This window comes from Rhamphochromis longiceps, linkage group LG13 (genome assembly GCF_057381845.1).
Source record: "Rhamphochromis longiceps isolate RC_006_pf linkage group LG13, R_longiceps_female_GT1.1, whole genome shotgun sequence".
NCBI classification, from domain to species: domain Eukaryota; kingdom Metazoa; phylum Chordata; class Actinopteri; order Cichliformes; family Cichlidae; genus Rhamphochromis; species Rhamphochromis longiceps.
The window spans coordinates 16,690,283-16,717,893 of record NC_140569.1 but is presented as its reverse complement, the minus strand read 5'-3'; the positions used below and the strand labels follow the sequence as shown (position 1 = coordinate 16,717,893).

Sequence of the window (27,611 nt, the reverse complement as noted above, 5' to 3'; positions counted from 1 at the left end):
GATCACTCCCTCAGCTACATTAGTTTCTTAATCTTTTAGGAGACGCCTGTTGAGGCCAAATGGTTTGTTTCAGATTTCACTAATGTAAGAACTCTTTGTTTTGTGCCTTGAAAATATGTCGCTGAGATAATCACAATTGTAGCTGAACTGATACACTACACAAAGGATGCTTCTTCACCCAAGGGCAGGAAGACGCTCCCTTATCTTGGTCTGTACTGGTTTAAACTGATAAATCTGCTGTCTCATGAATTTTACCCTCTATATAAACTGTTGTACTTGTGAATAAAGTTGAGTCACTTTGGGAAGACAATCTAAAGCAGTCTCTGTTTTCTTGTTCTCCCAAGCTGCTCCCGAGCTGCTCGTACTAACACGCTGAATGGCATGCTTGAATATTACTTGAGAATATATTTGACTGTGTTACAGACTAAGGGACATTCTCTGCTGATAGGTGAAGGTACATTCTCTGCTGATAGACGTCCACGCCTCGGAGGAAGCCGATCCACGGAGTAGGCCCTGGAAACGGTTTCCTTCAGTGGTGAAATATTTTTAACTAATTAAGTTAATTGGCAAAAAGTCAACAATAGATTGGATATTTAAAAGAGTTTGTCTGAAGTAAAGATGGGCAGAGGTTCACTAATCTGTAAATAAAACATCTGCATTTACAAATTGTGGAACAATTTCAGAACAATATTCCCGAAGGTAAAATTGTAAAGATTTTAAAAATCATCTAAATAAAAAAAACATTATCATCAAAAGATTTTTAAAATCTGGAGGAATCTCTGTGTGCAATCAGTATTGGATGCTATATAGTCTTTGGGCACTCGGGCAGTATTGCATTCAAAACAGACATGATTCTGTCATGGAAGTCATTGCATCAGCTCAGAGACACTTCCAGAAATCAGGTTTTAGCAACATTTGCTCCATCCAGCTGATGTCCTTTCCAGGACCCACACATCCTAGATCTATTACAACAGCATGGCTTTGAAGTAGAAGAGTCCGGGTGCTGAACTGCCTTCAGTTCAATACAACAAAAATACAAGAAGATCCAGGACTGTTGAGCACATGGAATTTATATCAGGCAAGATTGGAAGAACAGTCCTTTCCCAGAAGTTCCTCTCCCCAGTTCCTAGACATTTATGGAGTGCTGTTAAAAGGGGAGGGGGTGATACACAGCCTAAAACATGGCCCTGTCCCACCTGTTTTCACATTTGTTGCTGCCATTTTCTCAGTTTAAGCAGCTGATACGTCCCTGTGCTCTTCTGTGAATAAAATATGGGTGTATGAGATCTGAAAATCATTCTGTTTTTATCTACATTTTACACAGCTTACACATGCTAGTTTTTCCTTTTTAAAATGTTAATTTTTTTTCAGTCAGTCAATAAGCTTTAGTGACAGATTGGTGTCACAACTTTATGACCATGTTGTTCACTTAAATGCTTTAATAAATGACTAGAAAGTGTGCTATTCTCAGAGACCCAAAGTTTAAGAAAAATCTTGCACAATTCTGGCTCATGATTTCTAACAGGGAGGCTTTACCATCCCCCACTGCTGCAAATGCCTCCAGACCTGTTTACAATAGCAGGTAATTGCTCTCCAACTTAAAGTCTTAAGCCTCTGTGTCCATTCATGCCTCTTATTTTTATGGGGATTGTAGGTTACTTACATCCCATTCTGGGGACTGACCTTCTCTTTGACTAGGTTTGTTGGAATAAAAACCCAAAGAAACACAGAAAAGTACTAGTATAATTTTGAAAACTACCACTTGCTTTACACTGAAGTTGAAGCTTAGTTGATTAAAACTATGTAAAACCAAAAGTATATCAGATGTAAAATATACACTCAAATTGACTATATGAATGAACATTTCAGGAAATTCTAACAATGCAACACAAAAAAAGTTGATATCTGACTCAGTTCACCTGACTGGTCCTTGTTTAACGGTCTTAAAAACTAAAATAGCTTTACAGCACTCATATGATAAATTGCTATGATTTTACATTTGCAATATCAGAAAGCCCAGATAGCCTAAGTGTTGCAACAAGCAGGAAATAATCCTGTTTGACATTTGTTGATGATGTCATCATTACTACAGCTGCTAATGTGTGAGCCCCCAAGAAACGGTTGCTGTGAGTTAGTTTGTATATATACAGTATATGTGTGTGTGTGTATGTATATATATATATATATATATATATATATATATATATATATATATATATATATATATATATATATATATATATACATGTTTATTAACTTTTGTTGTTCATTGTTTAAACGTGGTCCATTGACTTATTTTTCACTCTTCAGTTTTCGGTTCGTGTCTTTTTATGATTATTATTATTATTATTACTACTACTATTATTATAGCCTAATAAGATTCCTATTTGTGCTGAGCAAGATTTGAAAAGTCCATTATTGCAAGTCATATCAAAAACTGACTCACAGTCAGTCACGTAGTCATCCCAGTCTCATAATATGCACGCACCAGAACCACCTGATACTGGTTGTGATGACACATTTGACCTCACTGACTAAGACTAAAACTCTCTTTTTTTTTCTCTGCAGCTTTACGTAAGTATAGTTTTGTGAGCGCTAAACTTTTTTTTTTTAAGTTTACCTTTTATTTAGCACATAAACAGTGTTGTGATAAGACTAAGAACGCTGCAGAGATGGGGCAGAATGTGTTGGCAGAAAGCCTCATTTGGTTAAAAAGAAAACACCACATTTGTGATAACTGAAATGGCACATGCAAGGATACCGATGGTTAGACCCTCGTGCAGTTAAAGTATGATGTATCGCGAGACACAATAAGATCGCTGATCACGTTCCTTTACTAATTCACCTGCACAAGGCAGCTGTAGCAGTTGTTTGAATTTAAACGACAACTTTATTCTCCACATTTCAACTTTATTCTGAAAATGAACAACAACATATATATATATATGGTGTTACCCTAATAGTCGTAGTAAAGAAGTAGTAAACAAGGAAAGGTAAAACAGAAAAAATTTCAGTAGCTGACTACACAAAAAAATAAAAAAGCTGAACTACCTAACAATAAACTAATGCCAAAACTATTTAAGCTACGTTCATTTCATAGTGCAGTTTGTGTGCTTAATCGCACTTAACCTAGTGGTGAAATTCCACAGTCGGCCCCCGATCTATGTAATGCACTGCATAACCAGATAGTGGCGTCACTATACAAGCTTTAAGTTTCACACAACGAAGAAGCTGCAGCCAGTGTGGTGAAAGTGCTTATGTTTGCATGGGAAATGTTTATGCCCGGTTGCATCTATTGTTTGTGCCCGTGAACACACAGCAGGCTGTCTGACGTGTCGTTTTCACGGGCGTTTCAACTGTAGCAAGTGCGTTTTATTCTGCTCCATTAATGTTTCTCCGCACACAGCGCCGGTGCCGTTTTCCTGAGCTTAAGCCTGCAGACTACACTGTTTGGGGGGAAAACATTATTTGTACATTGTCATGGAAGAAAAGTAAAAAGGGAAACAAAGCGTGACAGGCAGTGTGTTTTACAATTCAAACAGGCCTGAGAGGGCTGTTAAGCTGGCCAGCCTCGGGCTAATTCATGTATAATAAATCTATTACCAAGTGGCTTGTTGAGAGTGCTTTTTTTTGTTGTTGTTGTTTTCTGGAAGTACTTCCTTTAATCAGAGGATCATTGGAGCGAACCACAAAGAAAATCCTACCTGTATTTTTTTTCATCCCAGCATACTTGTTTCAGTAACTGGTGCGAAAATAACCCGAGCAATTACGATGCACTTAACCAGAATGTGCTCAGATACCACCTTCTTCTTCACGCTCTTTTGCATACGCTTATGTTAATGAATTCAGTAAGAGGTGAAAGGGTCTCTGGATTGTGTTTGGGAGGCTGTGACTATAGCAACGGCATGCCGTTGTGAGCAGAAGTACTTTATTGCTGTTTATCACTCCTCGTGGCATGAAAAATGAGGTGGTGTCTGTCACTCTGAGGAGACACTTCCAACTGAAGAAGAATAACCTTTCCATCTCAGCCTTCCTCGTGTTTATCTGAAAAGGCTTTTGCAGTGAATGCAGGATCGGCTGTTTGGCTCGGCGAGGCTGCATCACCTGACGCTGGACCTGGGACAGGTTTTGATTTATTGCTGGAAGAAGCAGAAACAGACCCACACTCTCAGGGGAGTGGAAAATGTGATGTTTAGCTTTTTCTCTCTCTCTCTCTTTGTTTGTGAAGATACACTCTTCTTTATTAAAGCATTAAAACTTTACACAACACTCCAGAGGGTGGATCTGCTGGGCCTTTCTGTTCAAAGATGATAGATCTGAAAAAAAAAAAAGAGGAAAAAAAAGAGGCCTAGATAAAATCTAGTAAGGAACATTTTACCACTATCTGCTTTAAATACATTTCCAGAGGTGTAATAAGCCCTGTGTCATTCATTTATTATTGTTGTTGGTCACGGAACATGAGCAACAAAACAAAAAGGTGTTATCGTTTCCTTTCACTGACTGCCAACTTGACATAAAGCACCCAAAGGAGGTGGATTATTTGCATTTTCCAGCTTTGGTTGCTGAGTTTGTGAACGAGTTTCATTATTGATATTGATCGAGTGTAATTTGGCACAGAGGCTGCATTGCTAAGTGATAGGTAGCAGAGCAAAAAAGTCACTGCATGCATGATGACTTAAGACAGAGAAAAGGATCCCGATCATTATTTATAAGTACTCTTAGTGTGACTTGTCCCAGAGTGAAGCTCTCTCTCTCTGTCTCTCATTTTAGAAGCATGTGCATTATTTAGCAATCCTGCCAAACACAGCTTTCCTCGGCTGTTGTGACTGCTCTTTGAATCTTAAAGTATCCTGGATATCGTCCGTATTTACTGGACTAATACCACCTATTAGTCTTGAATGGACGTTACAGTTTAAGGGAAAAGTTCTGCAGTTTGCTTTTTTCCAGCCCAAAGTTAAGTAACATCATTAATATAATGATATCTGTAGGGAGACCTGAACCAATTGACTGACCCCTTAAACAGACTGCTAGAAAGTCATTAGTAATGGCACACATTCATTAAAAAAGTATTAATTAATAAGCTGACAATTAACTTAGGCTCCAAGACTGGCTCATGGATACACACATCTGTTCTGGATGACAGAATCCAAAATGTTTCGTTAATGAACTTCACTTTATCTGTGCGGTCACAAAGCATCAGACCCAGGGAAAACACTCACATGACACAGGAGTGTATTCACAGTGCTTTTATAAGATTGCATTACAGCCTATAGTACTATGACTCAAGGATTTCTCAGCCATTTATTTCCTTTTCTGTCTTCAAAGAACGAGATGAAAATTGTCAGTTCCCGTGTTCCTTCCTTTCACTTTCTGCTTCACTGCTCCGTGACTGTCATATCACATCTGTCTGGGTTCACGGCCAGGCCTTTGCTCGATTCCTGCTGCAGTAGCTTCAGGTTTTCCTCCTAATATGTGACTTACAAGAGAGAAGTTAATCACACTGTAATTTTTCTTCATGCTCTTCATTGCTTTCAGTTTGATTAATGTTGCTGAGATTAAAGCAGGGAGATTGCATGTATTCGTGTCTGGCTACAGTTAGCTTTAGTTGAACGCAGGAAGTACAAACTAAGCAGAGTCCAACCAGCTAGAAAATTTGTTGTTTGCACACATGAATATTTTATTCAGCTTGAGTGTGTAGCATTAAAAATAAGCATTTGCATGCTTGCTGTATGCTTCACTATATGTGGATTAAGCTCAGCTGCTTTCACACACTTGCTTGTATCACATCACATAATTTCCATGCACGAGTCCATGTTCAGTTCGAACAACTTCCTGTCTTTACGCCTGCCTTTATTAAGGTCTCAAATACACTTCTTTCAGGATAAAATAAAGATGGCATCAGTTAATCCAGCATTTCATTTACAAGCTGTCATTCACTGCTCCTCTCTAGGGCTGAGACTGCAGCAGGCTATGCAGATATAGTCAAACGCTATAGCCTGGCAAAGTGCAAATGCTGTACTTCCCCAAAAAATGCATCAAAACATTTTATACAACGCAACCGAGACGTATCATAGAACTACAGTCAACATAACCACATCGCATACCTCTTTTTGTGTTGTCATTAATCCAGATAACAATCAACATTGACTCTTTTCTGTGGTTTTTTTTTTCTATTTTAGCCAACTGTGTTTCATTGTTATAATGTAGATACAAGGGAAAAATGCAAGGTTGTCAGTTTGTCAATCAAGATATAACAATGTAATTAACTATTGCTTTAACTTTATTCCATATGAAAATCACATGAAATCAGACAGCACTGTGGTAATTTGTTTCATTTTTATTAAGACTGAGAGGTTTTGATTAAGTTCACATACAATAATGAGTTTTGACAGCATGAACAGTACAGTTTGAATAATTCATAACATTTGTTGTAGGTGTGTTGCACTTAGGTATCCCATTTCTAGGGCCTGGTGTCATGTATGCTGCCCCTTACCGGGACACTTAGCAGAGTCGTGTGAGATTACACCTTAGTTAACACCTTTTTGGATGCCACAGGAGAAAAATTGTTGTCCACTGCATCTTTAAAAGTTACATGAGAACAAAATCTTTTCAAAATTTCAGTCCAGTTTTAAACAGCATCACAGAACTGAGACGGTGCCTATTAGCGTCACAAATGATATTTTAAAAACTGCTGACACTGATGAATGTTCTGTCCTTGTTCTGCTTGACTTAAGTGCAACATTTGATGCAACAGTCCATAAAACGTTTTTGACTGAGAGGCTGCAGCATCAGGTTGGTATATCTGGAACAGCTCTACAGTTTTATTTTTGTTTTGTTTTTTTACTGGTGACCACAGCTCTCCCTATTCTAAAATCTGGAGTCCCCCAGGGGTCTATACTAGGTCCTATCTTGTTTTTAAAAAAATTATATATACATGCTGTCTCTTGGCACCATTATACAGAGAAATGATATTTTGTTCCACTACTATGCTAACAGCTTAGTATTAAATGAATGGTAAAATACACAGACTTATATTTTCTAAAAAATTAAACTCAGAAAAAAAAACAGAAAATCCTATCATTGGTCCAGAAACGCTCCATTTACTCATCAAGTCCTCCCTTGGTTATCAGTTCATGTACAATCAGTTGTCAGAAACCTGGGTGTGCTTGAGAAACACATAAGCAAGGTTAACGAGTCCTGCTGCTACAGTGTAGCAAGTGGCGCTGTTACACTGTTTACACTGGCTGCCCTTTACTTTAAGAACTGGTTTTAATATTCAACTTATTATTTTAAAAAACATTCATGGCCTGGCTGCAGTTGCACAGCCTGAGATCCTCCCAGAAACCTGTTTACTTTTCCCATCACGCTCACACTTAAAGAGAAAAGGTGATTGAGCATTTGCTGTTAGGGCTCTTCAGCTGTGAAATGACCTGCCCGAGGAAGTCCAACTCGCTTCCTCAGTGTCTTCATCAGTGTTAATTTATAGCACTTGGTAGCGCTTTTATTATAGATTTTATATCTTTGACATTCTTAGCTTATCTCCATTTCATTCTTTAAACTTTTACATTTTATGTTAAATGTATTATTTCCTATGGAGTCACATTATATTTTATTGTCTCTTGCACTTGAGTCTCGTGTGGTTTTTTATAATTGATATGGAAAATTGTTTTTATAATTTATTCCTAGGGGGCTTTTAAAAAAAATTACGTTTATTGTTTGTTTATTGCGTGTTTTTGAGAAGCACTTTGTAAATGCTGGTTTTATTAAGTGCTGTACAAATAAATTTTATTTTATTATCTTTATGGTTCATTGATTTTTAAGGCTCTGTTTGGGCAGCAGCTGTAATCTATCACTCCTAAATTGTTTTAAATTTTCATACAAGCTGCTGGACCATGAAACCAAATGATAATTTCTAAATACTTGTGTTATTCTTCTGAAAATACTTACATTTACTATTTTATATTAAATAGATGATTAGGTTTTGTCTATATGCAATTGGATTCGAATTTTATATTATATGTCATATTGTACTGTATTTATTATAAAGTCTCAACTTTGTAAACAAATGTACTCTTGAACTGAGTAAGTGCAGGCACTTACTAGATAATTAAATGAATTATGCGGAGCAGATTCATAGCCTTACTTTCAACAACTACAACAAATGCCACAGCCACAGTAATTGATTATGTATTATAAATAATAACGCCATGGTCTCTCTTGGAATAGATATCTTAATCTCAAGCACACTATTTTGGATGAATATATCTGGATGAATAAAGGATAACTAACAAGATAAGCATAAATAAAAAGAAAAATCCAGTCACTTTAGAAAAAAGGGGGGGGGGGGGGGGTGAAGTGAATCGCCTAATAGCTGCTGTTGATACCTGAAAAGTTTGATTCATTTGAAATTAATAAATTGTAAATAAAACAAAAACATCCCTGCCAAGTGATTAATCTCCATGACAACCAAGAGAGAGCCGCATTCATTGATGAAAGTCGTGTGATATGATTGAAGCCTCTGGAAAAGCTCTAAGTGGACCCAGTTGGTATTTTTTTTTCCAAACTAACATCGCTAAGTACATTTGCATAGCTCTTTTGTAGATAAAGGGTCGCAAAGGGTTTCCCTGTTGCGGTGAAATTTTAATGAAAAAGACATCTTACCGTGCTGCAGCAGAACTGCTGGCTGAGTGTGTGTCAGAGTGGGCTTTTTACTGACTGAAGGCTTTTTTTTAACATAGACATGAGCTGGAATGATCAGGAAATCCAATCTACGACTATCCCGATGCCAAAATTTCTCAAATAAAAACTAAAACCTGTCTAATCCCAGCCTTTCAGGTGGAAGGTTTTACTTATCTCATCAGAAATAAAGGTGATCTAAATAAGTTTCCCCTCACAATCCTAAAAGAATTAACTGAGGAGTCAATAATACATTATTATAGCCTTTATTTACCTGCCCCACAAACCAAAGTGTCCCACCTGAAAAAGCCCAGAGCGGAGAGGAGTCACGTGACATTTGAATTCGTTTCTTGTAAACACCAACAGCACCCAGGAACATGCAAATAAATGTGTGGCGTGTTCACGGAAACACACCCTGAAAATCTCTCTCTCCCTCCCTCTCCCTCTCTCTCTCCTCGAGCAGAAGGCGCATCCTATAGGCTAATCAGGTGGTACTTTCAGTCCAGCCTCTGTATCCTCCTCCTGCTGCCGACAGTCGGTGTGCGCGAGGTGTTTTTGTTTGTCCGCTACCATGGTGGGAAATACGGATATCGTGTGCCTTCTCGTCCCGCTGGTGATGCTGGCGGGGTCAACCCTCCAAACCGAAGTGAAGAGCGTCAAAGAGGCGGAAAAGACGGGGAATTTCATGGAAGACGAGCAGTGGCTGTCCACCATTTCACAGTACAGCCGCAAGATCAAGCACTGGAATCGCTTCAGAGATGTAAGTGTTGATTGGGAGATCCGCTGTAATGCGGTATGAGATGCGCTGATGGGGAAACACGCACTCCACATTTCGGAAGTGTAGCCTAATAGTTATTATCACACACTTTCGAAGCGGGTTAAAGCACAGAAACTTGGTGCTGGCAGTTTTAACACATATAAATGTTTCAAAATGTGAAAAATCATAGAAAATTAAGCACTATAAGATCTATTTTACACAGAAAGGCTTTTATAGTAGAATTAAATGGGAAATACATGTAAGTGACAAAACATGGTATTGTGTATTATATTGAATTCGGGTGATTTTATAAATATTGATTCAGTAAACTTCCACAATAGAGCCCAAGAAAAAAATGCCACATTTGCAAGCACAGTCCATAGTGTATCGACTGCTGTTCTTCCTACTTTTCGCTTATGAGCCCTTTGCTCATTCTAAGCAATTAAGTTTCAGCCCCACTTGCACAGAGGCATAAACCTATTCCATCACACTGACCTGACTACTGGTTGCCCCAGATGTGCTACCAGACGTGTTCCAAGAGATTTCACAAACAAGGGAATTTAGCAATTAGAGCAGAGCCAGTGATTGATTGATGAGCATTTTCACCTACTAAACACACTAAACTGGGCTGCAGGGATTGATTAAAGCTTTCAGAGCACTGTGATATATTGCCGTGTCTGGGGCTGCATAGCCATAGTTTTGCTTTCCTTTGCTTCTCTGTGAAATGATTAGTAATGATCCCAACACGATTTGGGCAATAGTGCAGTTGGATTAGGTTCCATATGACTCCTGTTAATTGGGTTTTAATTGATCCTATGTGGTAACTGCACTGAATGATAGGTATCATTATTGGATCTGAAATGTGAGCGGTTTGCTTCAGCTTGAGCATCTGTTGTGAGAACAATGGCTTATCTGTTCTGGAAGAAAAGATGAGCCTTTCGAAGTAATAACCTTTCCCGAAGAGATTGCGGTGTCATTTCTGATCCTCCTCCTTAAAACACGGGTCGTGGTCCCCGGAGAGGACGTGAACGTGTGTGAAAACTGTCAGCATCCCCTCTCGGGGACGGATTAGTTTGACTGTGATTACTTAAAGAGTGTGTCCTCTGGAACTGTAGTTAGGGAAGTAATGAAATTGTGGGCACGGAAAGATTAAGTCAGAATTATGGTGGGATTATAACTCACTGGTCGTGGCTCCATATTTGATGCAGAATGTTTGTTACAGCAGCGATGTCATTATGAATTCGGCACTTCGTGATTAGCTATGCAGAAACATCACTTTTCACAAACATGACAGGAATTTGACGAGTATCCCAAGATATAAACAGTTTGCTTAACGATAGAGCTTCTAATATAAAGATGTCACTTTCTCTGTGCCCCCTTTTCCCTTAATTTAACATCAAAGCTGCTGTGCAACACAAACGGCCCCTACTTTTACACACTGAATCTCTTTCATGATCATTATTCTCAAAGGTGATTGTCTCAGTGTGTTAGTGCATATGCGTGCATGCATACAGGCATACAGATGTGCTCTTGATTTTGGGAAGTCTTAACGCCCGTGTGCATGGCGGTGTCTTTGTTAATGATGATGATGACAGGAGAAAACATCAGAGGAAGTAACCAGTGAACAACCAGAGGGAATCGCCAGTAGAAACTGCTTTGATTTCAGCTTGCTGCTGTAGCAACTGCAGTCTCTGGATGAAGCACGTATCACTGGGAATTTGATTACTCTATCCACTCACAAGTCTTGCTTCAGGGTGTGGGAATAAATGGAAAATTCTTTTATTAGGGTTTCTCAGTAATTAAAACTGTAAACGTCCACAGCTGAAATACAGATTTCGCAACCAAATAGCGCTGGGGGGTTTTCTTAATAGTTGCCCCATGATGGTCTTTCAGTTAAAAAAAGACAAAAACTGGAGCAGTTCAGTCCCTGGGAATATTTTGGTTAGTGTATAAATGACTGCCAATGACACAGTTATAGGTATTGAGATTACGCAAATTCACTTGCACAGTCCTCTGAGAGCCAAATGCTAAATATTAATCCAACACTGGAAAGCAATAATCAAAGCAGCACAACATGAAAGAGGAGCTCTTCCACTCTTGCTTTGGCATGTACGGAAATGCACACAGATGCACACCAAACCTCCCCCCACAAAAACACACTGAATACATAGGGTGCAGAAAATGCACCGTAAATATTTTATATTTATTCTTTTGCAGGTTTTTAAAAGCAGGATCAGGATAAGAGGCTCTTTCACTTCCAATACAAAAAGGGCTCCCACACTTCAATCTATTTGGCATCCGAGGCAGATAGATTTAACAGATACAGTCAACAAATAATAGAATGGGATACCTTCAATCCTTTAATCTGACAGGTGCACTCAACATTTCATTCCACTAATGCACCAAATCCTGGAAAAAACTACAAGACAAACATGGGAACTGGGAAGACAATCATGGTAACTGGGTGCAGATTTGTTACATTACCTCAAACATGAACAACTTTTGTCATTTTTCAAATTTTTATGAAGAATTGGTCACTTTTTAGCTTAAATGACAATCAATTAAGGGTTACATTGACATTTTTTTACATTTTTATATCAGACAAAGACAACTCGAGTAAATATTAAAGGAAATTTTTAAGGGAAAAAAGCTATCCAAACATAATCCTACCAAAGTAATTGCCCCATCTTGTTACACTATTAATTAACTGGGATTAACCACATATTGAAAGCCGAGTTAAAGTTCACTCATCACACCCAGGCTTGATTACTGTCAGACCTGTTGAATTAAGAAATACCCTAAATAGAACTTGTCGGACAAAGTGAAGCAGACTAAAATCAACATGTACATGCTACAATCTAAAGAATCTCCAGAACAGGTGAGAAACAAGTCACTGACATCAGTCAATGTGGAAATGGTTGCATAGACATTTCTAAGGCTTTGGGACTCCACCGAACACGGTCACAGCCATTATACACAAATGGAGAGAACTTGGAACGGCGGTGAACCTTGCCAGGAGTCGCCGTCCAACCTAAATCACTCCAAGAGTACATCAACCACTTATCCAGAAGGTCACAAAAGAACATCTAAAGAAATGCAGGACTCACTTATCTCAGTTAAGGTCAGAGTTCATGATTCAACAATAAGATAGAGACTGGGCAAGGAGAAAACCACTGCTGATGAAAAAGACTGCAAAGACTCATCTCGCATTTTACAAAAAACATCTTGATGATACCCAAGACTTTGGGGGAAATATTCTATGAACTGACATGACGAAAGCTGGAACTTTTTTGGAAGGGTTGAGTCCCGTTACATCTGGCATAAAACTAAAACAGCATCTTATAAAAAGAGCATCATACCAACAGTCAAACATGATAGTGGTAATGTGATGGTCTGGGGCTGCTTTGCTGTTTCAGGATGACTGATGGAACAAAGAAATTTGCTTTCTTACACAAAAATCCTGAAGAAGAATGTCGGACCATCAATCTGTCCCCTGAATCTCAAACACATTCGGGTTATGTAACAGGAAAATGATCTAGAACACACCAGTAAGCCCACCTCTGAATGGCTTAAAAAAACAAAAACAAATGAAGGTTATGGAGTGACCGAGTCAAAGTCTGATCTGATCTTTGGCGTGACCTTGAACAAGCCATTTATATTTGAAAATCCTCCAGTATGGCTGAATTAAAACAACACTGCAAAGACGAGTGGGCCAAAATTCCTCCACAGTGATGTGAAAGACTCATTGGCAGCTATCACAAACACATGATTGCAGTTCTTGTTGCCAAGGATGGCACAATCAGTTACTAGGTTTAGCGCGCAATTACTTTTTTCACACAGAGCCAAGCAGGTTTGAATAGCTTTTCTCTCTTAATGAATGAAATAATCATCTAAAAAAATCATTTTAACTCAGGTTATCTTTTTCAAAGGCTAAAATTTGTTTGATGATCTAAAACATTTAAATCTGATAAATATCCCCCAAGGAAAGATCAGGAAAGGGCCAAATACTTTTTCACAGCACTATGTATAGACAGTGTACTAAATGATGGGAGTCTGCTGTAATTTTGTGCATTGCAGATCCACTTTTATGTTATTAAAGCAGATCAACAGTAGATTCCATTTTGTTCTCAACTTACCTTGTAAAAAATAATAGCGTCCATGAAATCACACGGGCATGAAATTGTTCTGGTCCTTTATTTCTGTTGAAGTAATATGAACATATATATGTGTCTAGAAATTGATGATAACAAAGAGTCAGCAATTCAACTTCATACCGAAGGATGCTCTACATTGTTAGCCTCAGTCAAACATGGCAGCATGTACTTGTCAGAAATAGCTCAGTGTTTAAAACTGGATTTTTCTGTGTACTGTATATATTTTTGTGCTTTCCCCCTTCCTATCCTGCACTGTCTGTGCCCTAAATCCTTATCTTAAAAACATGCACGTCTCCAGTCAGGCATTTCAGGACCACCCAGTAGCAATCTTGCCTGCACCTGTTATCCATTCACTTCATTTTTAATGAACAGAAACTCGTCGGCCTGCACAAAAACATCAGATCCCTCGTCGATGTCAGTGAATTAAATATGCAGAACGGTGGAAGCACTTGGAGTAGACTCTGACAGTTCTTATTGAGATGTGATGTTGTATTCTTTTGCTCCAAAACACTAGCAGGTTTACCTTTACTACCTGTTCTCACCTGTCTGTTTTTAGTCTCTCATGCCATTTATCTGGCTACAGTGCAGCAGAACTGTGGGCGCACTCTCAGTTGCTTCTTTTATTATTTCACCATGGCATACAGAAATGATTGTGGATAAATCGTCTGTAACGCTGGAGCCAAACTCTCCATTAAAGGCTATCCAGACGAACAGTAAATTATCATCGCTAGCCCGACGCTCAGTCTGTTATTCCCACTGCACATGCTGTCTGATGTTAAAATAGACTGCTACTGATGCATTAATGCTATGAATGATGATAGCGGCTTATCAGAAAACCATTAATCTATCTAGTCATGCTTTGTTCTGGCATGAGTCGGTGCTTATCGCTCACCAGATTCTCCTCGAGGCTGTAAGCATCCAAAGCTCTGAGGCAACGCACACGGAGTGCATCTTGATCGCCTCCAACTGTTTTGGGAGAGAGGGTCTGCTTGTTCAGAGTTTAGATAGAGTACTGGTGCACTGTGGGGTGTCTTGGCTGGTTACCAGAGGCCTAGGTGGGCTGTAATTGAGTAGAAGAAGAAAAAAAAAAGAAATAGCCTTTCATCGTGCCAGGCTACAGCTGCTTCCTACAGTGGTACAATAGCCACAGCTGAAGGGAACAGGTGTCACAAAGACAAATTTGCTAAAGAGTTAAGAGGGTGATTAATTTCAATTTTCTTGGAAGATTCAGTTGTTTACAAAATGGAATAAGTGCATCACAATTCAGAAGTCTTCATACAGGTGTGACTAATGCCTGCTTAACAACACTTGGGTATTTAAAACAGTCATTTTCCTTCCAGTTGCCAGCAATCCCTGCCTGCCTCGATTTCTAAGTGACCTTCTACTGCATTTCCCACACCTAGTTTGGGAGTCTGTTTGCCAAACTTGCTGCAGGAAACACCTAATATCCCAAAAACTACCAATAAAGAGCTCTTTATGGGATACTGCCAGTGTCCTGAAGGTAAACGACAAAGTTAGTAAAGATCCCATTTACTGTTTTTTGGAGTTGTTTGGTTTTTCTCTGAGGTGATTTAAGTTGTGATTTGGTTAGACTTAAAATATCAAGCATGCATGATTATGCATGGTCAGAGGTCTGGGCATCTCTTTTTATACTGTTGCCCCCTTGACCCACACCTGGATAGAGCAAGATGGATTATCAACTGAAAAACACTCTAAATTAATTCTAATTGCATATCAGTATGACATGTTTATATCAATTCTGGTGCAAAACAACGTTCTATATATAAATTTGTTTCATGAATCTCATTCGAAAAACAACAGTGCAGCAATCTAAGACCCAGTGAGCCTTTTGAGGTTCTTTACAGCAGGTTCAGTAAATCTAACTTTGCCCCCTTTAAAGCTAACAATAACTTTAAGTGCCAGTAGCTGTCTCCACAGTAAATGCAGTTGGTCTTGAGCCAGGCTGATTCACAGCCAGTGTGAGATCAGGCCCTGTGGGTACAGGAGTGTATACCAAGGATTTTGATTAGCGCTGTGGAGAAATTGTTAAAAATGGTTAGAAATAACTGTACGTATCCAGATGTTTTAGCACCTGGGAAATCCTGAGAGGAAAAACTGTTTGTTGTAATCAAACTGAGAAAAACATAAACACACACGCAAATATGTCATGTGCACATATAAATCCAGTGTATGGAGCTATGATTCTTGTTTTGAAAGGAGGTTGGCGAGTCTGGTCCTTCAGATTTAAGTTTTAATTGATAAAGCAGCATTCATAACACTGCTGTCTTTAAAACTAAAAACACATGAGCAAAAGAGCTTTGATGAGTCAAATATACACTCATAAGATTAGTTAATTTCCCACCTTATGACAACTGTATGGGCTGGGTATGTTTTTTTTATATAAGCTGTTTAATTGTATTTAAGCACTAATTTTTTGAATACTGAGAAAGTACTGTGGTTATTTAAGTCACTGAACAGGACCTTTTTTTATATGGATACAAATAATGTGGCTTGCTGTGAGGTTAATTGTATTAAGAGACTGATCGAAAAGTCTGAGGCCAGGTTTTGTTTTTTTACTGAGGGAAAGACAATATAATTTTGGCTAGGAATAATGAGCCGGTATTTGTATCAATATGACAAACCAAGCTGACTAGCTTTAACTGAAAAATTAGCTTTCCACCCTCTTGAGCCCAGTATAGTAATGGAGTTCTGTCAGGACAAGCAAGGCAAGCTGTGCTTGCCCAGTGCAATCTAAAGACTGACAATAATTCAAACATAACAAAGTGAAACAATCCCTCTGCTTTTATCTGAAACTGTGTTTTATCATAAAGCTTACCTCTTTGCATTTATCCTTTACATTACTGTGATCATGTTGCCACAACCGTCTATTGTCACAAGAAGCAGGTTTGACATTGATTCCAATGAAATCGTAGGGTGTCTTTCATGGGCATTTCAGTTTCTCCTTAACAGAGGCATGAGCTTGCCAAGTTGAGAGGCCAATAGCTTCTTTCTTGTTGTTTGTGCATGGTCTGTGAAGTCAGAATAAAGCTGCCACTGTCTATGCTTTCACTGCACTGAGATCAGTTACTATATGTACGTTTGTGGAAACAGAGGTAACATTAGTAAGTAAACTACCTTCTGTGGTTATATTGCCAACTATCTTGGCCAACATATGTGATGTAGAGGAGACGGAGTGTAATAATTCTTTTAGCGCATTAGCAAAGAAAGCTTCAATGATGGAGAAAAGAAATCTAATCTAATTTAATAAAACATGCAAGTTAAAGTCAACCATCACTTTTAAATTAGCAACTCTTAGAAGTAACTTGGTAGAATGAGCGTACAAACTAACCAGCTGTTTCGCCAACACACCGCCTTCATTTTTCTGAATATTCTTAATCCCCCTGAAGATATAAACACTTAACCATGTCCCACAGCCCCGAAGCCTTGTATTTCAGCTGTCCTTTTGAATATATTTATTACACTTTTCAAAGTCAAGGCCTGTTTTTCTGACCTGTTTTTCAGAGATATGTAATCCTTGCATGGTAGCTAATAAAGAAATGTGATTTTATAGAATAGGGTGCATTACTAGAAATTAAACAGAAAAGTTTTTAAAAGTAGTTCAATAAAAAAGATTAGTCATCTTCAGCATTAATATTGGCAAATATAACATAATTTGGGAAGGTACTTTTATTTGTTATCATTGTTTTGATCATTTATGTGCAGTTTGACAAGAATAGAGTTTAGATGTGATTTTTATAGTGTTTATTGTTGTTATTATTATAATTATTATTATTATTGGAAAAAGGAATGGTTTAAAAAAATCTCCACCACTTTTCAACTAATAGTAAATATTTAGTAATATATTAAATATTTATTTAACTAGAAAAGTAATAACATTTTACAGTTTTTGTGCAGAAAGGTGAAGACATCCAGGAAGAGTGCAGCAAATTGCAGGAGACTGTCAGCATAGATTAAACAATAAAAGTCAAGCAGGGCAAACTGGTATGTTTTAATTAGGCCCAGTTTTTTCTTGATAAACAATGAACAAAGCAGTATGGTCATTTCTGGCTCCAAAAAACAATGACAGTGGTTGTGTTGCCAGACATGATGCCTTCAAACTGTAGTCGACAAACTACTGGCTGATGGTGGGCTACGTCCACCTTTAATATAGAGACTATGAGTACTTGACATTTCATAATTTATTCTTTTTGTTCAGATTAAGTTTCCAAGCAGTATTCTTCTTACGTAAGATGACATCAGCTTAACTGAGCAGTGAGTCACCAAGTGGACATTATTTATGTGAGAAATTAAGGACCTATCGCGTCACAACCAAATAAAAATGAACTTGATTTTGACTGATTGGGTCTGTGTTAATTCTGTGCTTTAGGTAGGTCATAACCCTACGTCGCAACATGATGTGTACCTCCCGAGAAATGCAGCAACATATCGCTGTTGAAACAGTCCACATGGGCGTAACTGTTGACAGCGGTTAGATCACAGAGTCCACGTAGATTCACCCCAAAATTCAGGTTAGTCTCTGGTGGAAATTAAGAATTTTGGGGGGGCTTCTGAATATCTTGATCTGTCTGCCTGTCAGTATTTGAAACACCAAAAAGAAGAGCTTGTTTGTCACAAGACCCATTTGTTTCAGGATAACATTTCAGCAAAGGGAACTTCAAGCAGACTTCAAGCTGAACCAAGGAAGCTTTGGTGCTAAAATTCTTATCTCTTACCTACTGATTATGAATATTTATATACTGACATTTCTTAACAGTATCCCAAACAAGGAAAAAGGAATATATGTATGAATTAAAAAAAAAAAAAAAGTATTTTAGTCAAAATAGGAATTTGTGAATTTTAGCAGGGTCTAAGACTGAAATTAATAGACCCCCATATCTGCTTTTCACATGAGATGAGCCAGGTTTCAGTCCTGTTGTGTTAACGTGGGTGTGACTCTTGTCCGATTACACTGTTTTAGACTCCCCTGTCTCAGAACATCGGCCAATTCTTATCCCTTTTGAAACCCTTACCTAGGCAGCTTCATTGATTTTCCATTGTCGTATGAGCCTGTTTTTCAGTTGAGATGTGTTTTCTGCAAAGTGTGAAGCTTCTTGCTGTGCGCACCAGATTCTCCTGTGAATTGCACACTGTTTTCTTATTCCCCACAGGGCCCTGAAAGGCACAAGGGCTGATTTTATTTATAGATAGTGAGGACAGGGCTGGCATAAGTGCACAGAGGTTTCGTGGACTAAGTGTGATTTTCATTTTGTTTGTTTTTTCATAACCGGATCTGTGCATGTCTGCATGCCTGTTGTGTCTATGCTTCATGTATTGCCAAACAACATGGATGATTAAAACTGCATGAAAATATCTTTTTTAATTCAGTGTAGCCCGTCCTTTTAGTTTTGTTGGGGTTTTTTGTACATTTTAATGTGTATTCACTCAAATGGAAAAAACAATTTACCGTTTGTCTAATTAGATGCAGTTTTCAGTCAGGCTTTATATTTGACCTTTTATCCATTCTTTGCTCTCACAGTATTTCTGACGTCATTTGTCCGTGAAGCGTGAAGAGTGACATTAGAGCCTTTCTTGAATGAGAATTATGTATAATGCACAATGACCATATTAGCGAAGTACCTCACTGTTTAGTGCAGATGTGAGTGAATGCTTTTTATCCACCACTTGCAGAGTGAAGGTGATTACTCATTCTGGAAAAAGTAAGGAAGGGGGTCATGTCTGTTTATTCGAGGTAGAATCTGTCCACATCTGCCTATATTTTTTGTGCTTTTCTTCGATATTAGTTGTATATAGACACAAATCTGTGCACCTTTGCGCTACTCAAATGCTCGCACAAGAAAACCCTCAATGTTCTCAAGACGGAAACGTCTTGACTCAAACCTCTCCAATCATTCTTTGTCTAGTGTTTTCTATTTGTGTCTTTTGGTTTGATGCCTCCCTCTTGTAAAATACATTTTTAAAATAGCACTAGTTCTGTTGGTGCTTCTCTAAACATCCAGAGACTTGCTCTACAAATGCAGGTTTCAATTTTGCATCTTCAAAACCTTAAAAGCTTAAAAAAAACCCACAGAAAATAATTAGAAAATAAATAAATTAAAATAATAAACCATTTTGATTCACCGCTCTAATCTTTTGTCCTCAACGTGTCCAGTTTCCTTAAATCTTTTAAGGACACGCTGCACACCATGCTGAGATATGCCAGGTTTTCAGCTAACAGGTCAGTGTTAAGCAGCTTAACAAACAAAAAACAACATTCATCTGAAAATGAGCAAATGCAAGGTCTCAACTGAAAATGAATAAAAAAGCAGCCAATGTCCAAAGATAAACTATGAAAGGCCTTCAAAAAGGCTGGAGAACTATTGCTCCAGACCACTTTTAAAAAAATACAAGAAAGTTTGGCTCATCAGAAGCAAAATGAGAGGTGGATCAATACATTTGCACAGTGCTGTAGATTATTACTTTGCCCTCTTGCCCTCACCCACATTTTGACCATTGATTGAATTCTCAAAAAGTACTAAACTCTGTTTCTTCTTTTACTTACCCGGTCTTTGGAGCACTCTTACATAAGCCTCTCTCTGTCCTGTAAGCGCACAAGCCTTTCAGTATTTGATGCCGTGCCTCTGCTCTGCCTCTGCTTTGTCCTGGCTTGGTGCATGCAGAGATAGGAATCTGCAGGCTTGCTTCTCATGCCCTGTAACCAAACACGCATAAGATCAGGAGAAAGGATATAGAATATGAATAATGTTGAGGGGGTTTTGTTTCATCTCTGGTATGTGATCCGTAAACTAAAGCCGAGAAGCATGTGAACAACAAGCAAGTTTTTATGAGGTAGGAGGGAGTGGTACAGTTCTGTATGTAGCATAATATATTAAATTTATATTGCCTTGAGGTTTTCTTCAGCAACCTCAAGGCAATATAATTGCATTTAGCAGATCTGGAGGGGGTTGTACAGCTGTTACCCGACCAAGTTTATATCAGTGTGCTTCCACAAAAATTTCATTGATAATAAATAAAACATCAGTGCATAAGTCTTATAAAGATTGCACTAGACGCTGCAAGCCTCATTTTCCAGCATTTTAAGGTGAAACTGGGTTGATTTTTTTTGCTTGTCACTTAGCTAATTACTATTTCCACCAGACAGAAATTCTTATTGTACATTATGAGCTTCTTTGTGCCCTCATCCTTCAGTCCCTCTGACTTTGGGCATGAAGCCCATCTGTCTATGAACTCTGAAGGAAGATTATGTTACATTAGTATGACCTTGGTGTAAAGTAAGCTTAAGAGTGAAGATCCTGCAGGTCCAGGTAGCAGTCTGTTCACATCCTCACTAGCCTTGAAGAAAAAGCATCAGCATCGATTTTTTTTTTCAGCAAGTGCAAAAAATTATTATACTAGTTAGTGCTTACATCTGGCTCTGCATTTAGATTATGTAATTATTTTATATTTTATATCCGTAATTTATATTTTATATTGTGATTTTTATCTGTATCTTGGTTTACTGGAAAGCACTTTGGTGTACTTCGGTCTTTAAATGTGCTATATAAATAAATTTGATTTGATTTGATTTGATACTTAGGCATTACAGATGTATATATATTCATGCACTGGTGGGTCTCTATTGGTCTACCATCGCAAGTGAAGCTGATTTGTTCATCCTGCACTTGGAGCTACCTGCAAAACAACAGTTACTCTTACTGAAACGAAGTAGGGAGGGACTTTGATTCTTGAGTTTAATACATGTGTTGTCAAGGCTAGGGGAATGATAAATGGCTTGTGTCTTTATGGGCAGAATACAATCTGTTTTATTAACACAATAAGCAACAATTACCGCCTATTACATTTGGTTTCACTGAGGTATTATCCTCGTGATAATCAATATACTGCACTCAAACCACGTATTAGTACCAAACCGAGCTATCACAGCAATGTAGTTACATTTCTGGGATGGACCACATCAGGCTACAGCACGCCGTAGATTGAACACGATGCTGTAAATGAAGCATCACCAGTGCAAGGCCAAATATTAAATCAGTCTTATTTTAAAATTGCATGGACAAAGATTATATTTTGTATTTTAAAGTTGACAATTTGTATTTTTTTTCATGAGCTACATTCAGAAGTTTTTTTTTTCCTTAATTAGACATTGTAGAATTAGACATGTACTTACTTGCTACGATTAAACCAGAAACAGTCATCTGCTGTTTTTCAGGAAACAGGGACACAGAAATGAATATTTTGCATCAGCATAAATTATATGTTTGCGAGTGGCTCACATTTACACATTTGTGTTTAGTATGCAACAGCTCTGAGGCACTTCACCTCCCTCACAAAAGGGTTTTGGCTGCTGTCATGCTTAAATAATTTTGTTATTGTGTGAATTGTGTGGCCCCTGGTCTCTTTTGATGTTGTGGATATGCCAGAGCTCTGTGAGGTTTAGCACGAATGTGATGAATCCACTGAAGGCCGATATTAACAGAAATTGCAGCAAAGGGTCAATAAAGTTCCATCCAGGCTTGTACGCATCTCCTCCAGAGAGTGTTATTACTGTATCCTTTGTTACTGATGAGCCCGTGATGCACTCTGCAGTTACCATGAACATACCCCTCAGGATAACCGTGGCGAGCAGAGTGCATCTGACAGCTGACATTTACCCCAAAACACTTGTCAGTCACACATGTGGGGGACATACACCCCCACATTCATTTCAAACGCTTTCTTGTTTGTTCTTTTCAATCCAGCAAACAAGCACGACCTCAGTCTGTCAAGAGATCTTTGTGACTCTGTGCAGTTCCTCCCGAGTTGAACCCAATCTTTCGGTGGACAGGCTCACAGGGTTGTGATCCTCCCCCGACAGATATGAGGGATTGTGATCTGTCAATCAGTATTGTAGCCCGGCAGCAGGACGAACACTCTGCCGTGTTTGATGTGGAGGGTAAGCTTTCCCGCTCTGTTTAACAAGAGGAGATCTTTCTGATGTTATCAGTTAGATCACAGAGCTCCTGGATGCACCTGAGTGTTTTCATCTCTCGCTGCCTGCTACCTCTAATCACTTCTGTGTAAAAGCCAGCAGTGTTTTCATCAGAGTACTGGTCTGTGAATCATATTCGAGGTGATGTAATTTCTCCGCTGCGTGCCAAACTTGTCGTCTTGTTCCACGTTTCATGCTCACTTTCAGTTTGCACTCAGGAGAATTTATTTTCCCCGAATACATTTTCTGCTGTCTCTCTTCTATGAAATCATTGATTTCCAGTCCTGTCAGCACAGCAGGACAGTTTCCTCATCAGTCCTGGCAGAATCACAAATACAGAAAGGCTGCTAAATAATGCAGGAGCTGTAGCATCAATAAGAGAGGCATGGGAGGCATCGGATTAATGCCCAGGTTGTAAACTCTTTGATGTCTACACTCTAAATGTGTGACTCCATCAGACCAGACAAGGTTAAACTGCATAACCAGCAATCGTCCATAAAGCTCATCTGTAGTGTTGAGTTAAGATTTAGACACAAGCCAGGTTACCAAAGGAGGGGGAATAAGCTTGGCACTGCAGCGAGCAGAGGATGAGCAGAGCATCTGAGCTGCACTGGGGTAGATTTTAAATCACAAGTGGAGCCTTTGCTAGTGATGAAAATACTTACCTCTCTGTGTTGCAGTGGTGAGGGTCAAAAAAGACGATCTTGGCTTTCACGACGGCTGCTTTTCTCGCATGTTGTGTTGGGATATATCACCTTCAGGGGAGCGGTTTGGCACGTTCTCCCAGTACAGTAAATGTTTACAGTTATGAGTCAGTCATCGCTAAGGAGGGATGGTGGCTGATTGTAAATATCCTAAAATGACTCATATTTATTATTTCAGACATGGCAATATGCTCCAAACACTTGTTTTGCTAACATTAAACTCTTTAACCCTTTAAACCCTAACCCGTCACCGGTGACGGTTAGCATTTTTAGCAAGAGTGGGCAACTCCAGGCCTCGAGGGCCGGTGTCCTGCAGGTTTTGGATCTCACCCTGGGTCAACACACCTGAATCAAATAATTAGTTCATTACCAGGCCTCTGGAGAACTTCAAGACATGTTGAGGAGGTCATATAGCAATTTAAATCAGCTGTGTTAGATCAAGGACACATCTAAAACCTGCTGGAAACCGGCCCTTGAGCCCTGGAGTTTCCTTCCCCTGGTTTAAAGGGTAAATTAGGTCAGGGTTTAAAGGGTTAACCGTGTGCCTGAACTAATCTACAATAACAACAACTTATCATACTGTGTGTGTACACAAAAGTAGAAGCTTTGCAGAATTTTACTGTTATTTTGGCAGTCCTATTGTAATCTGTATAATCTTTTTGCCATAAAGTATTATTCCGTTGTCACACAGGACTAAAGATCCACTGGCGAATGAGCGGCATCCCCTGATCACTGGGGAAAAATATGTATTCCTTGGCTGATTGGCAAGTGGTGGCTGGAGGTTGCTGGCTGTCTCCAGATGAACACAAACAGTGTCCTCCACATACCAACTTCCTCGTGATAACCTGCCAAGTTAAATCCTCTAGGTATCTTGGTATTCATCTAAATTACCCTTTGAGTTGGAATGACCACACTGGTAATTTGAGTTTTCCTTTGCAGCAAAGGCTGTATTTTTTTTATTTTTTACGCAGGCTGAAAGTCTCGGAGTACACACGACAACTCATGAAGTATGAGACGTTGTGGTTATGGCAGCTTATGTGTACGGGCAAAATCTAAGCCGTTGCATCTGGTTCAGTCCATTTCTGAGCAGTCTGTACTCAGACAGACACAGAGGTTTCTGTCAGACATGTTGGATATCCTCCATCCTAAGTAGGAGCTCCTGCAGGCAGATGATGAAGAGCCCCAAAATACAAGCTGAAGTGTTTTAAAAATTAATTTTTCCCCATGTCAATCAAGATGTTAAATAACAATTTTTAAAGGTACAGTTAGTAATTTCTTCAGGTTATTTAGAAAATTGATGCATTCTCATAAACTTAGTATTAATCCATTAAAAATGCATAGGAGCAGGTAGATGCTGCCATGGTGGCCCGCCTAATAGTTCCCCCTTATCACATCTATATGGCTAGAGACTGGCCTCATATGTAGCACACCTTATAAGTTACTTTTAATTTAAGCATCACAAATAGCTCCTTCAAACTATATATGACCATTTAACACCTGCACATCTATATTTTCATCATCTCTTTGTCATTATGTCTCTCTCCTCCCTTATTTCCACCTCTTCCTCATTACCTGAAGCGTCATCTCCTGAACTGAAGTAAGGGCTCTAACATGACTATTCACCTCCAATATTGTCACAGTTACTTATTGTTAACAGGTTAAACATGCAATCTTCCCGTCTCCAGACAACTGGCTTAAAAACAGCAACAGTAGCTGGATATAAGCTAATGTTAGTCTAGCTAATGTTAGGCTTAAGCATCCAAAAAAATCAAACATTCCCTTTGATAAACATTTGTTTTGTTTTGTTTGACATTCGTACATTGTATTAGAGTTTATTCACTCAGCAGCAGAGTCTAACAATATTAGATCCACTTAGAAGAAAGTTTCACTAACACTGGCTAACAGAGGCTAACAGCAGCTAACAGCGTTAAAAACAGCAGACCAGCAGAAAAGCTCAGTTTCACTGCTGCTGCTAGGTGAGGAGTTGGCAAGTGTTTGCAAACCAGTCAGCATCTTCCGTGCAAACTATGAGGGGCTAAAGCAATGACAGGGGGTTTTCAGTGCAGCTGTCACCCAGAGACACCCAGGGACCACTTCATATTCTTGCATCTTTATCTGTCATTCAATTTCTTTGAGCTATTAGCTTTGCACTACACCACAAAGGGAATGCTGCTGTATGTAGCTAAACCGTGACACGTCAGTCAGTCATGCAATTATTGTAAATCACAAATAAACATGTATATTCTGATGAGTCATGCCAGAAAAGAAATGCAGTTTAATACCATAAAAATGTAGAGGCATTCTGTTTCAGCGATTCAGTGTATAAAATTTACTGTATTTTTAATGCAGTTTGCCACTGTGTATTTATATCAGGACATAAATTGCATCAGGAAAGTACTGACAGGTGTCCCAAACCTGAAGATGAAACAGGTAGAAAACTGAAATGTCATATGTGCCACCAACTACAGGTTGAGACATCTGTCACCTTGTATTCTTACGATACTCATTACCCTTCTTTTCCACCTTTTTCACCTTGTTTAGGTTTGTGGTGAAGCAGTGTTGGGAAAATTTAATATTGTGTGTTTTTATGCACCAGCCATCATTCAGTTACATTTAGTGATAAGGTGAAACCACTTTCCTAATGTTGGTGGGTCTCTCTCCGTCAAATCTAATCTGATCTGATCTTCTAAATTTGTGGTAAATAAACCAAATTAAGCAACAAAAGACTTTGTTACATATATTATTATAAAATCAGGCTCTAAGAGATTTAAAAATGAACTTACAAAGTCTTTTTTGTGTCCTCATGATGTCTTGAATACAGCTTAATACGCTCTGTCCAAAATTGCACTTTTCTTCTTGACTAATATCGACTCTTTTCTCTCCTTTTGCTGTCATTTCACCAGGAGGTAGAGGTCAGTTCTCTTCACTTTTTGTACAGCTCTCTTATAGCCACCTTTTGTCCAGTGTCTTTTGCATTCATGAGTAATTTCCTTGTCTCTTTGTGTGTCTTTATCTTTGCCTCACCATCCATCTTTTCTCCCTTTTTTGCAAAATCTCTTTCAATTTGCCCATTTTAATTAGAGCGATTAATGTTCTAATTAAACAGGGGTAAAAAGGCAGAGCATTTAAAAGGCAGCTCACCCCTGATACCATATGTCTCGAATATAGGCAGAGTGTGCAGATTTGTTGAGCTCATTTCCATAAAGAATGTACAGCCACAGTCTCTGGTGTGACTCACTTAGCTAATTATCATGCCAGTGTACACATTATAATCAGTGTCCAGTGATAATGTAAACTACATCACTTCTCCACTGTGATGTGGAGTGTAGCAGTGTTCATGCTGTATTTTATAATATCAGCAACACTGTGCACTCACTGTGAATTACCTGACTCTGTTGTCTTGGCAGCAGATGGTAAAGTAGTGTTTTCTTCCTCTTTCTGCAGGATGACTACGTGCGTACCTGGGATGAAAATCAAGGTTCTAATGACAGTAAGTTTCACAACATCTTGTTCCTTCCTGTGTGTGCTGCTGAGAGATGCTGAACATAAAAGCGTCTTGTTGAATTTTGATAGCTTACAAATGGCTCATAGAAGTTTTAGGACCAAGTTTTGCTTTCATAGATGCCTTAATTCTTGGCAGCATAGATTCACCAAGGTGCTGGAAACCCTCCTCAGAGACCAAGGTTGCCCCATGCTTTAATGTTGTTTATACTAAATTCAGGGCCTATCATCAAAATGTTGCAGCACATGTCAAGACTCATCAGACCAGGCAATGTTTTTGTCCAATTTTGATTAGGCTGCGCGAATCTTAGCCTCAGTTTCCTGTTCGTAGCTGACAGGAGGTGCACCCAGTGTTGTCTTCTGCTGCTTGTAGCCCACCACCTTCAAGGTTTGATGTGTGTTCTACATATACTGGTTGTAATTAGTGGTTATTTAAGTTAGTGTTGCTTTTCTGACAGCTTTTAGCAGTCTAGCCATTCTCCTCTGACCTCTGGGATCAACAAGGCATTTTCACCCAGAGAACCCAGAGAGTTTTCTGTGTGGGGAAATCCCAATGAGCAATTTCTGAAATACTCAGACCAGCCTATCTTGTGCCATGCTACGTTCAAAGTCACCAAAATTGTCTTTCTTTGCTATTCCAATGCTAAGTCTGAACTTTATATGCCTAAATGTCATCTGGTTTATTAGTTATATTAAAGAGCAGTTGAAGAGGTTTACCTAACAAGGTGGCCTGTGAGTGTGCTTGCTTAATTAGAGAAAACAATAAATAACTTATACTCAGTGATCACTTTCTGTGTGATAATAATATATAAAATGGACCAACATGTATGACT

General features: G+C 38.7%; 1 protein-coding gene across 1 annotated transcript in view; it reads left to right on the top strand.

The window, feature by feature from the left end:
• Positions 1-9,070: 9,070 nt before the first annotated feature.
• spock2 (SPARC (osteonectin), cwcv and kazal like domains proteoglycan 2) overlaps positions 9,071-27,611 on the top strand; it is a 39,494-nt gene continuing 20,953 nt past the window's right edge. Inside the window, exons 1-2 of the mRNA XM_085427486.1 lie at positions 9,071-9,436; positions 26,722-26,767. Of these exons, the coding sequence (XP_085283612.1) occupies positions 9,248-9,436; positions 26,722-26,767 (235 nt within the window). The 5' untranslated portion in view covers positions 9,071-9,247. The remainder of the gene's footprint in view (positions 9,437-26,721; positions 26,768-27,611) is intronic.